At 45.5% G+C, this 11,996-nt stretch overlaps 1 protein-coding gene across 1 annotated transcript in view; it reads left to right on the top strand.

Annotated features, from left to right (window-relative positions):
• Positions 1–11,396, top strand: part of MGMT (O-6-methylguanine-DNA methyltransferase) — a 129,394-nt gene extending 117,998 nt beyond the window's left edge. The window contains exons 6-7 of the mRNA XM_062496594.1: positions 4,852–4,991; positions 11,247–11,396. Coding sequence (XP_062352578.1) covers positions 4,852–4,991; positions 11,247–11,396 — 290 coding nt within the window. The remainder of the gene's footprint in view (positions 1–4,851; positions 4,992–11,246) is intronic.
• Positions 11,397–11,996: the final 600 nt, after the last annotated feature.

Here is an 11,996-nt window from a genome sequence, read left to right as displayed (position 1 = left end):
ATTTCCTCTGTCTCTTCATCCAGCCTTTGTTCCTCCTCTCCTGGAGCGGTTGCAGCTCAGGATAATCAGGTGGCTCCTTGATGGAACCACACCACTGCTGCTCAGAGCCTCACAAAGCACCTGCCAGGGAGTGCTGGGACATCCAGCAGGGACTTGGCAAGTGCTTTGCAATTCCTCCATCCACAGAGTCCCAAATCCAGCCCCAGCCTGGCTAGGGATGTCATGGCTTTCCAAATCTGATGTGAACATTCAGCTGAGATGGAGCTGCTGGCATCAAAGGAGTCGTGGTGTGAATAAATCCTTGTTTGGCTTTGGGTTTGGAAGTTTGGCTTTGGCTTTGGAAGTTGGAATCTGAGGGGTCTCCAAAGGTCACTGCTGAGCATCCAGCTCCTCATTTCCATCAGCTCTAAAATTCCACCTGCTCCTGCAAGTTGTAAACTGCTCTTGAGGTACTGTGTAAAAAAATGGGTCAGAATATCAGTTACTGCTCGAGTTAAACACCCCCTGACTTCCAGGGAGTTGAACTGCAGAAATACTGCTGGATGAGGTCCAGGGAGAGTTCCTTGCTTCTAAGGATAGAATTTGGCCCCAGAAATCTGAAGGGAACCGTGTGTAAAACTGTGTTAAAGCACAGATCAGGAGCTGCTCCCATTAATTGGGTTTTAATGTAGCTCTCACTCAGTGTGAGCCAGCCTGAGTGTTCCAGGTGTTAGAAGGAAGCATTTTGGTCCATTTTTCACTGAAGCGATGCAGACAAACAAGAAGTTTAGACATTATTATACATTATAGTCCTGTTTCTGTTTTATTGCATCACATTTCGTAAACATACGTGCACAGGTAATATGAAAAATCTTAATAAAAGTGCCTGATATTTTATGGAATTACAGCCTGGTTTGGGCTGGAAGGGACCTTAAAGCCCATCCAGTGCCACCCCTGCCGTGGGTTGACACCTTCCACTGTCTCAGAGTGCTCCAAGACCTGTCCTACCTCGCCTTGGACACTTCCAGGGATGGGGCAGCCTCATAAAAAGAGCAAAACATTTGAATTAAGCAATTATCCCTTCACATATCACTTGCTAGGTCAGTCTGGGGTAGGGTGACAGGTTTAAAATAGCTTTAAATAATAAAGAAGTCTCAAAATTGCTAAAAATACACTCTTGTGCTTGGATAAATGGTTTTCAACATTGCCTGTTGTTAGGAAATTCTGCAATTTGAGTGTGAATTTATTCTTCCCAGATCCAAGAGCCAGTTTGACTTTTCTGGCTCAGGTGGGAGCTGCTGCTGCAGTGGGAACTGCTGTTTTTTAGACAGGTTTGGGTATTTTTGAGCCGTGGTGCTTGAATGTTTGGGTTTTTTTTTTTACTAAGAGCAATAACAGTGAGAACCAATGAGTCAAAAAAACCAAGAAAAGTTGTCCGTGTAGCACCCCAGGCAGGCTGTGAAAAAGCAGCTGAGGAGGAGCAAGTGTTTATAACTGTCTTTGCATTTGCAAAACTCTGGGGGAAAAACAAACAAACAAAAAGAAGAGCAGGAAAAAAAAAACAACACAAAAATAAACCAACACGACAAACAAAAACTAACATTCCCAGCAATCGGTGTTGAGGGGAAGGAAAAACCAGTCTATCTTTAATTCCTCTTAATCAAAGAGATTTAAAAGGATGGAAAATCAGGCTGTGGGGTTTTTTTTGAAGCTTTCTGGCCCCAAGGTGAGATACAGAGGGGACACGAAGGGACTGGCACTGGTCCCTCTGCTCCTCCCTCATCCATCCTAAATCTTGAGGGTTTGAGCCCCTCACCAACACCAAAAATCCTTGATAGAGATTCGACACAAACATATATATGTGTATATATGTATATATACATATGTAAATAAAATAAAATAGATACTATTTAGCAGAAGGTGTCCCTGCCCATGGCAAGGGGTGAAATTATTTTTAAGGTCCCTTCCAACCCAGACTGTTCCATAACTCCAGGATTGTTATTTAGAATTATATGATTTTTACTTCTTTGGACTAAATCCCAACTTCAGTTACTCTGTTAAAAGTTACAATACAGCTGGTGTTCAAGTAAAATTGATTTTCTCTCCATATCCCCAGGGATTTAACATGTTTGTATGGAGAATTAAGGTCCAGTGGGCTGGCAGGAGGGATCTCTGAGCACTTAGGCATTAACAATGGGTTCAGGGGACTTTATCTGGAAATATTCTGGGATGGGATGGGATGGGATGGGATGGGATGGGATGGGATGGGATGGGATGGGATGGGATAATGGGATGGGATAATGGGATGGGATAATGGGATGGGATAATGGGATGGGATAATGGGATGGAATTCCCAGATTTGCTGTGGCTGCCCCTGGATCCCTGGCACTGCCCAAGGCCAGGTGGGACATTGGGGTTTGGAGCAGCCTGGGTTGCTGAAGGTGTCCCTGGGGTCAGGAGCTCACCTGGACACCTGGAGGGGGATTTTTGCTGACCCCACGTGCAGGTGGGGGCACAGAAAGGACAAAACCTCGTGGTGCTCCCATCGCTCAGCTCAGCCACAGCTCTGCTGGTATCAGGACACTGAGTGGAACCAGAGAATTCCTGTGTGTTTGATTTTATGTGAGGGTTTTACAGCACTTTGCAATGATATTTAACAGCATAAAACGTTGGCAGTGAAAACTGGGGAAAGTTCAGCCACCTCATCTGGGCAGGTTGTGCTCACAGGCACTCACACTTGCAGACACTTTAATAACAGGATTTGGCACTGCCTCTTCGAGCTGCTTAAACTAATTAATGCCTTTGCTCCCCGCAGGATGAAATTGAGTTTTCAGATACATTTCCAAAGTGATGTGCACGATTGCTAAATATTTCATTATTTTGAACTCTTCACAAGTGTTTTATGTGGGAGCAGAGGAATGGATTTCTCCCACGAAAAATGTCCAGTGGCTCTGGCAAGTGGCTAATCTGTGCTCCTGAGTGTGACAGGAGGATAATCTGTGTCCCTGTGCCAGCCTGTCCTCGGGAATTTGGGCATCACTGGGCTCTCTGGGCTGTGCTGGTGCTGGGGGGCTCTGGAGCTGCCCCATCCTCCCTCAGCTGCTCCATGTCCTGGTGCACCTTGCTCCATTTTCTCCCCGATTCCAACAGGTTCCCAAAAGTTTCAAGTCCATCCCATCCCAACCTGCCTAAATTGAAGGTAAAAAAGGGATTTTCTGGACTGGGTATTGGTCATTTAAAAGATGCCATCGGGCAGTGACTCCCCAAGACCCCTGAGCAGGGCGGTTAAAGATAATCCTGAGAGATTCAAAAGGTTAAAAATAATAATAAAGACCAGTACGATTTGAAATAAACCTTTCTGAAGGAATCCCAGTAAACAAAATCTGTTTGCCTAAGGAAACCCTCGTAGCAATCAGCCAGTAACACAACTGCTTGTGCTAATGAACCCAAAGCTGTTAATGTGGTTTCTTCAGTTAAATTGATTCATGAATTTTGAAGAGAACATTATCTAATGAATTTTCTTTGAATAGAAAGCAATTAAAAGGACAAATCAGTCTGATTAACCCCAAAGTCACCCTACTGCCACAAATGGTGTACAGTTTGAAATTATATCATAAAAAACTAGAGCAGATTTGCTATCTCTTTGCCCTCTACTAATCCATGTAAATTAATGAACAACAAAGTTAATTTCTTTGATGACCCTTTTCTCGTATCACCTGGATTATGCTGATGTTTAATTTGCTTAATGTTATAATAAAGACTAAACAGATTTTTTCAATGAAGTGATTATCATTCCCTTCAGTTAAGAAGTGATTTTTATTATTTAACACACACATAACGCTGTATGGGTTTCCTTTAAGAACAAAATCACATTTCTTGACTTTCCTACGGATGGTAATCGATGTCTTTTTTGACAACTGAAGAAAGAAAATGGTTTTAATCAGTTTGTTTCTTTGCCAGAGTAGGACTTTGAGGCTCTCAGCTGGGGGAAGGGGTCTCTTCTTCTTTTTTTCCCCCTTTTTTATTCACCAGCTCACTCCTCTCAGCAAGTTCTCCCCGAGTTAACTCTTCAGAGCTTTTCCAAGTGTCTTGGAAGAGCAAGAGATGTTCAACCCAACTCAAATTCAAGCAGGACTATCCCTTTTCCTTCCTTAAAACCATCCTGGGCTGGGCAGCACCCTGAGATGCTGAAGAAAGCCTCTCCTAATGCACTTGCTTATTCATTATTTCAGCAGTTGGAACACTTAAAGCAATTTGCTGCTGAATTAAAATGAAAATAATGGCCGATACATTATATTTTTTTCCCCTGTATCATTAAGGATGTGCAGGACATTCAAGGTCACAGGCAGTCCTTACACGTGGCAGTGTGTGCAGTGCTGAGCAGTAGCTCGGGGGTCCCCACTATAAAATGCATCCAGCCAGGATAATTCAAGAGTGTGCTGGCTCTGGGGCGTCTCTGCCACGTCCCAGCTGAAGTTGGAAATTAGCTGGAGATGCCAGGCCTTTGTCAGATAGGTACAGCCACTTATTCCTTCCCTTTTAATTTGGCTCTATGCTAATTTATGCTCCGCCAATTTAATGGGAAAAGCCACATTGTACAAGCTAACAGGATAATTGTACTCGAAGCAAATTAAAAATATAGGAAAATCAAAGCCTTAAATCCCTTCTTTATAGTGATCAGTTCCTCCAAGCGCTCTCTCTAATAATCAGGTATTTAAATGTAGTCATACAGGGCACAATAACAGGACAGTGCATGGGGCTGTTCCAGCTTAAATTACAGAACTGCCACTGAGCCTCGCTTTGCGTTGGGTTTTTTGGCTGTTCCATCCTAATTTCTCCAGTCAAGCCATGGTCTCTCCCTCTGCCTTGCAGATTCCTTCACCAGGCAGGTGCTGTGGACGCTGCTGAACCATGTGAAGTTTGGGGAGGCTGTTTCCTACAAGCAGCTGGCAGATCTTGCTGGCAACAGCCGGGCAGCCAGAGCCGTGGGAGGAGCCATGAGGAGCAACCCGGTGAGTCCAGGGCACCTTGCAGCCCAGAGCTGCTGGGAGATGCTGGATTTAGAGAGCTCTGCAGGGTAGATGTCATTAGGTTAAATTTATCTGCTCTGAAAACCGGTCTGCCACGAGGAATAAGGTCAGTAAGTGTTTCTAATCAGCAATAATGCACAGCCCACTTTAGTGTGATTTATGCCTACCATTTATGGGGTTGGGTTGGGAAGAGAAACACTTGTGTTCCTCACCAGCTTTTGCAGTTTTTTGTTCTCGAACTTCCTTATGTGTTTTTTGGTCAGGGAAGTATTTTATATTCCACGTGGACCTCAGCTGGCAGATTATGAGTGGTTTTGGTTGTGTTAACAGCAGCCCATCATCCACTCTGGCACAAATACAATTCTGAAAACAGGGCCAGGAGCACCCTGGGATAGTGGGAAGTGTCCCTGCCCATGGCAGGGGGTGGAATAGGGTCAGTTTAAGGTCCCTTCCAACCCAAACAAGTCTGGGATTCTGGAAGGATTCTGGAGGTGACTTGCCTGAATTTGAACCAACTGGAGGGAGCAGCACTCCAGATTAATCCTGTGCATTTGGGGGAAATATATTCTTATGCAAAGTGATCTCTGTGTGTTTTCCCTTTTTGTCTGGGTTTAGCTTTTCAGGTGCATTTATGCAGCTGAGTCACCTGGGTTGGTGCCTGGTGTGTTGTTCAGTGGGTGCTGTATCCTGGAGTGTCTGGGTTGGGACCAGCCCCATCCTGGCTTGGGGGTGTTGGAGGCTCAGGTGGATTTACCTGCACTGTTTGAGGAGCAGTTCAACCCCTAAACCCACAGAATCCCAAAACCCCAGAGCAGTTTGGATTGGAAGGGACCTTGGAGTTTGCCTCATTCCACAATTCCCCACGGGCAGCACCCAGCCAGGGAGACCCACACAGTTCCATGTGGGGTTCAGCTTTGAGCCCACCCTGATATTTCCAGCATCCATCAGCTTTCCCTCTGAAGCAGTTCCTATAAGCAGCATAAGCAGTGTTTTGTCAATACCCCGCATTGTACTTGACAATACAAACTATTTTAATATGATGGAATGCTTTCCAATATAATCTGGTGTACATTAAGATAAGGCAATCCAGTGTAAACCTACAGGAAACACTTCTCAAAGAATAACAATCCAGTGTTGTGCAAAAGGAGATGTAATTGCTATCGCCTAGAAATGTACCCAGCTTTGCCCTCAGGCTGCAGTGGAGAAGCAGCATCCAAAGTAGCAGTAACAGCAGGTTGTGGTGTGAAAATTCCTGCTTTTTCCCCTGTGAGGAAGGATGAAAATAGTTCTGAAAATATACAGCAAAGCTCCTGCAATTTTTTTAAATGGGGTCCTAGTTATTATTGCCATTTCCCAGTCCATACTGTGACTGCAGTGGTTTCTGTCCCCAGCAGAAAATTTTTAAGCTATAGTTATAGATAATAATGTATAGCTGTAGGGAAAAGGAGCTGTATTAATATAATACCACCTCAATATTTCATCATAGAAAGCTGATGATTAAAAAAAAAAAAATCAGTGCTGTAATGAGAATCCTGCCCATCGCAAACCATAATTTTGCCACTGCTCATCTCCTGGAGGTAATGTGAAATTCCATCCATATTCCACATGCAAACACACACACGCATCGTCCTTTTGCACTTCAGTGTGAGCAACTGTCCCTGCTCCTCCTCTTTCCCATAGAAATGTCCTGTGCTGTGAGCCATCATGGGCAGGCTGCCTGTGCATCATACACACGCATTTTATGCATGAGGTGAAAGATAAAATGTGGCACTGCAGAAAACCCCCTCACCTTTGTTATTTCTAGATATAAAGCCATCAACTCTTGCGAAAACAGATTTTCTGACCCAATTTGCAACTCCACGTTGCAGCCTCATAGAAATGTGATTAAGGAAAATATTGAGAGGTCAGAGATTGTTCAACAACCACCCAGGGTCTGAACCCTCAGCCCAAACCCCAAACCCATCCCTGGAAGTGCTCAAGGCTAGGGGGGATGGGGTTTGGAGCAGCCTGGTGTGCTGGTAGATGGATTTGTGATAAACCTGATTTAGTGAGGGTGGTAGTAGCAGGAAAAAGGGTCCTTTGAAATAGCCCTGAGCTGGGCATCATGTTGTCCCTCAAACACTTGGATAAAAGCTCACCTTTCTCCAGCAGATACCACCATGAATCAAGGCCTGGTCTTTAATTTGGGTAGTGTGCATTCCACAGGTTTCCCCTTGCAGCTGGGATGCTTCATTCACGTAATTCCTGAGCTGACCTTCAGCTTTACAGGAAGGTGGAAGAGGTGTCAGCAGCAGTTTACGCCCAGGACAGGGTGGGGATGTCTCACCTTTGGTAGGAGAGACTTCCCAGAGTTTGCTGTGGTTCACACTGATTGCGAGGTCTGTGGTCCTCAAAGGGAACCCATAAAGTTCAATTAAAAATCTCATTAGGCTGGTAGAGGAGGATCAAAAAGAAATCACAGAAACTCATGGGAAATGGAGAATGTTGGGCTGATTAGTCCAAGGCCATCCTAAATGAGTGTTCTGTGCCTTAAACAAGATGTCTTCAGAGGTCTGATCGCAGCACTCAGAGCTGCCTACGCTGGGTCTCTGCCCTCTCCAGCTGCTCCTTGGGCTCACCCCAGCCAGGGGCACAGCTTCACCCTGGTACCAATCCATCTTCAGTTGAGGATATTACACCAGTCCGTCCTGAATCATGGATATAACATTGAGCTAAGTCATGGATGTTCAACCACAATGTTTTGAGCACTGGGGGAGCAGTTGTGCATTTGTGAGAAAATTATGGTGGCTGGATCTGAAACATTGTGGGCACATAGAAGTACCTGTGTGTTCATCCATTGAATCAGGGAATGTCCTGGGCTGGAAGGGACCCACCAGGATCATCAGTGCAGCTCCTGTCCCTGCACAGACACCCCAGCAATCCCACCCTGGGCATCCCTGGGAATGTCCAAACTCCTGGAGCTCTGGGGCTGTGCCCGTTCCCTGGGGAGCCTGGGCAGTGCCAGCACCCTCTGGGGATGAACCTTTCCCTGCTGTTTTCATTCCCAATACCTTTTCTTCCTTTGGTGGCCAGTGATAACCTGAGACCCATGCTGGGTCACACCACGGGTTGGTTTCTGCTGGGGGTGGGACTGGGTGATCTTTAAGATCCCTCCCAGCCCAAGCCAGTCTGGGATTCTGTGACGTGAGCAAGCCACAAGACTGATTTTTGCTGCGTGTGTCTCAGTGTGATCCCTGAGCTGTTTCCAGTATGGATTCAGGAGCTCTCCAGCCCTTCAGCCATGCCATGGGGCATTCCCTCACCTCAGCCTGAGCACTGGAATTTCCTAAAAGCAGTTCAGAGTGATCAATCCCGTGGGCAGGGAGTTTTCCCCCCACCTTTTTTTTCCCTAAGCAAACACATTCTGGAGGAGTTGGCTTATTCACAGATCACCAGGAGCTTTAATGACCGGCCCAGCCTTGTTCTGCCACTCACCCAGATGGCTGTTGATAAAGATTTAGCATCATGTTCCGAGTGTCAGGGCTGTCAGTAGTGCTGAACCATTTGACCAGAAGAAAAAACGCACAGGGAGCTATTGATTACAGCTTCTCAGTGTCACTTGTTCACCAGGATTTAGGTATTGATGAGGCTGCCAGTGAAAACAAGCTCTTTCCCTTGTGGGCCTCTCCCCAGAAGAACAAAAGCCAAGTTGGAGAAAATATTCAGCTGGTGCCCGAATCAGAGGGACTCCAGCATCGATCCGAGGGCTCCTTCATGTTATTTTTTTGTTGGAGACAAATCTCTGGGTTTGGAAGTTTTACAGTGTTTGAGGTAGGGGCTGTGTGTGTGATGGATTCGTGGAGGAGAGGAATTAGATTTCACAGCATGAAGATTTCAGCGGTGCTATAATATTATGAGCTGCTTGGTTATTGATAAAAATTACATTAAATGTAGCTGAGGCATTAAAGCTCCAGACTAGGGTAGTTCTCCCTCTAAAATGTCCTTAGGGCCCTAATAAATTTTAGCAGGTTTAATTATTTTAGTAGGCTGAACGTTGTCACCACAATTAAGCCAAACTGAAGCAATATTCGATATTTTTAAATTGCAGTGCTGGTATGGTCTTTGTACCACTTCTACATCCAGAGCTGTGGAGGGTGATGGATGGGTGTTTGTGCTGGGACAATCTCAGCATGGAATTCTTTGTTTCGGGCATGGAAAAGGTGGCATTAATTTCATACCTCCTCTTTCTGCTAGGTGGTGACAGCTCAGCCCCATTTCCCTGTGCTGTGAACAGGTCCTGCACCCACCCAGGGATCATCCAAAACCCAACACCTGAAAATAAAGGGTTTTTGTTGTTGTTTTTTTCTCTACACCAAGATTTATAGCCTTGCCACCAAAATCTGCTGCTTTACTGTGTATATTTTTAAAGAACTGCAGATGAACCTCAGAGATGTTTTACAGTGTATTATTATGGCTTTGTCACTCAAGCCAAGCCTCCTGCAGTAACTGCGGGGAGTGTAAGGGCAGAGAAACCCCAAACCAGAAAAACAGTTGTAAAAAAAACCTCCAGTTTCTTTGAAGAAGTTATAAACCAACTGTGGGATGGCCTGGCATGGAGCAAAGCTTTTATTGGTGTTCACTGGAGTCGTCACAGATGCGGGAATCACTTGAGGCATTGCCACCTCCAAATAAAGCAGATAGTGGAAGCATTTTTTAAATTAAACCTTGATCAACAAGAAAGACCGGTGTGTATTCCCATTTAATGTGGGCTGAGATTAAGATTTTAAATTTCAGGCATTGAAATTAGTTAAGTAAACTGAAAGAACACCCCCCAAAAATAGCCCTCTCAATTTATGGTCTGGCCAGTAACTGCTCAGCTACTTTGGGGTTTGTGTATCCCAGACTCAAATATACCACAGTGCTTGAACTGTATGATTAAATAGGATTAAAATAAATGAGGGTAAAGTGTATAATTTGTCTGTGTGTCCACACAGAAATAAATTACAATTTTTTTGACTTGAAATATCCAGATTTGTGAGAACTGTCTTTCTGGGTGAGTGATTGTTGTCCCAGCTCCACGGTTGCAATGCCATTACTATGCAGTTACCAAAACACACCCGTGATTAGAGATGATGTATTGCAGTTTTTATAGTGTGTACTTCAGCTATGATAATCACCTGTAATAAAAAATCTAAAAAAAAAATTAAAAAAACCCCCACGTTTATGTTCTCCTCTGCATTATCAGTCCATTATGTAACTTCTGACATTGATTTTGCAGAATCTGTCTTGTATGATTATAAATTATAGGGAGTGGAAGGCAGAGAGGAGGGGAAAAGAGTTCTTAAAATTGGTTAGGTCGGAATCAAACTTCTCCTGTTGGAGGTTTTAAAAATTCACAGCCCATTTTGGATTGACTTGCTGCTAAATAATAAATAGTGCCTTGGTCTTCCAGAGAATTTCTCCAGGGTGCACATGGAGGTGCTACAGCAGGAAGCGGATCTGCTGGAGAGCTGAGGCACTGGCATCCCTTCTCAATAATCTTATTTTTTCCCAGAAATCTTCTGGTCCTGGGATGATCATGGCATCCCAGAATGGGTTGAGTGGGAAGGGACCTTAAAATTCATCCCATTCCAGCCCTGCCATGACAGGGACACCTCCCACTGTCCCAGGTGCTCCCACCCCAATGTCCAACCTGGCCTTGGGCACTGCCAGGGATCCAGGGGCAGCCACAGCAAATCTGGGAATTCCATCCCAGCCCCTTCCCACCCTGCCAGGGAACAATTCCTGCCCAGTGTCCAGTTTAAATAGTTCTGTGTGTGCATTTTGGGTCTCTGAGGCTTCCTTCCCCACCTGGGGCACTGAGGGCTCAGCTGGCACAGGGCAGCAGAACCTGGTGCTGCAGGGAGGATTTTATATGTGGGATTTGATATCTCAGGTTTATCCTTTTAAAGACTACATCATTTTTATGTATTGAAATTCCTGTCCATGCCTATGTTATTCCTAAGAACGGGGGTGGTCTCCAGGGGTGTTGGAGACCATTGCTCCCACTTCTCAGTTGTTCTTCTGTGTGGCCCTGATGTGGCTGCTCCGTGTTCCTGCAATCCCAGTGCTGGATTTTAGAGCGCTGGATTTACAGACTCATGGAATCACAGCACCATTCAGGCTGGAAAACACCGAGCCCTCCAGATCCCCTCCAGGCCACATCCCGTTCTTGCTGGCTCACCCTTTACTCCTCCTGGATTTTGGGGTGTTTTGCAGATCCCCATCATCATCCCGTGCCACAGGGTGATCCGCAGCAGTGGGGACAGTGGCAGCTACGGTGGGGGACAGCTGCTGAAGGAGTGGCTGCTGTCCCACGAGAGGCTGCAGAAGGAGAAGCTGCAGCAGGAGAAGCTGGCACGTCCCTAACCACCCACGGAACACAACCACGGCTCCTTGGCTTGTAGCAAAGCTCTCGGAGCACCCAGCAGAATTCGGGAAAAAATGGTAAATATTTGAGTGACACAGAAATATAATGCAGCATCCAAAGTGAAATGTGTGGTGGCACCACTATATTAAAGAAGCAGGATGTGTCCTGGGGGAGGCAGCTCGGCTGCCCTTTCTTGTTTTTACATTTTACAGCAGAATGACTACAGCGATCCAGGCCTGTTGTGCATGGATTTTGTTCCCATCTCCAGCCCTGTTTTGTTCTATTTTTAATGTCCATTAAAGCAGGGATAAGGGAGTGGGAGGGACGTGGCAAATGTGAGGTGGAAGCTTCCCCCTGAGGAGGTGTCTGGCTTGCAGCAAGTGGCCCAGGCTGGCACACCGGGCTCTGCCCACCCCTGCCCAGCTCCCCCTCCCCAGTTTGGGGCACAAAATGGTGTTTTACCTGAACAGGAGTTAAGGGAGCACAGAGAGATCTATGCAAAATTCTCCTGCCTTTTCTTTTGGGATGGGAGATGGGAATTTTTTTTTATTTTTTTTTATAGAGAAGGGGGAGATATGTTTCTGACAAATTGTATATTT

The sequence above is a fragment of the Cinclus cinclus genome, chromosome 7, assembly GCF_963662255.1.
Source record: "Cinclus cinclus chromosome 7, bCinCin1.1, whole genome shotgun sequence".
Classification (NCBI taxonomy): domain Eukaryota; kingdom Metazoa; phylum Chordata; class Aves; order Passeriformes; family Cinclidae; genus Cinclus; species Cinclus cinclus.
The sequence above is the reverse complement of the archived record's forward strand: the minus strand, read 5'-3'. Positions and strand labels throughout refer to the sequence as shown.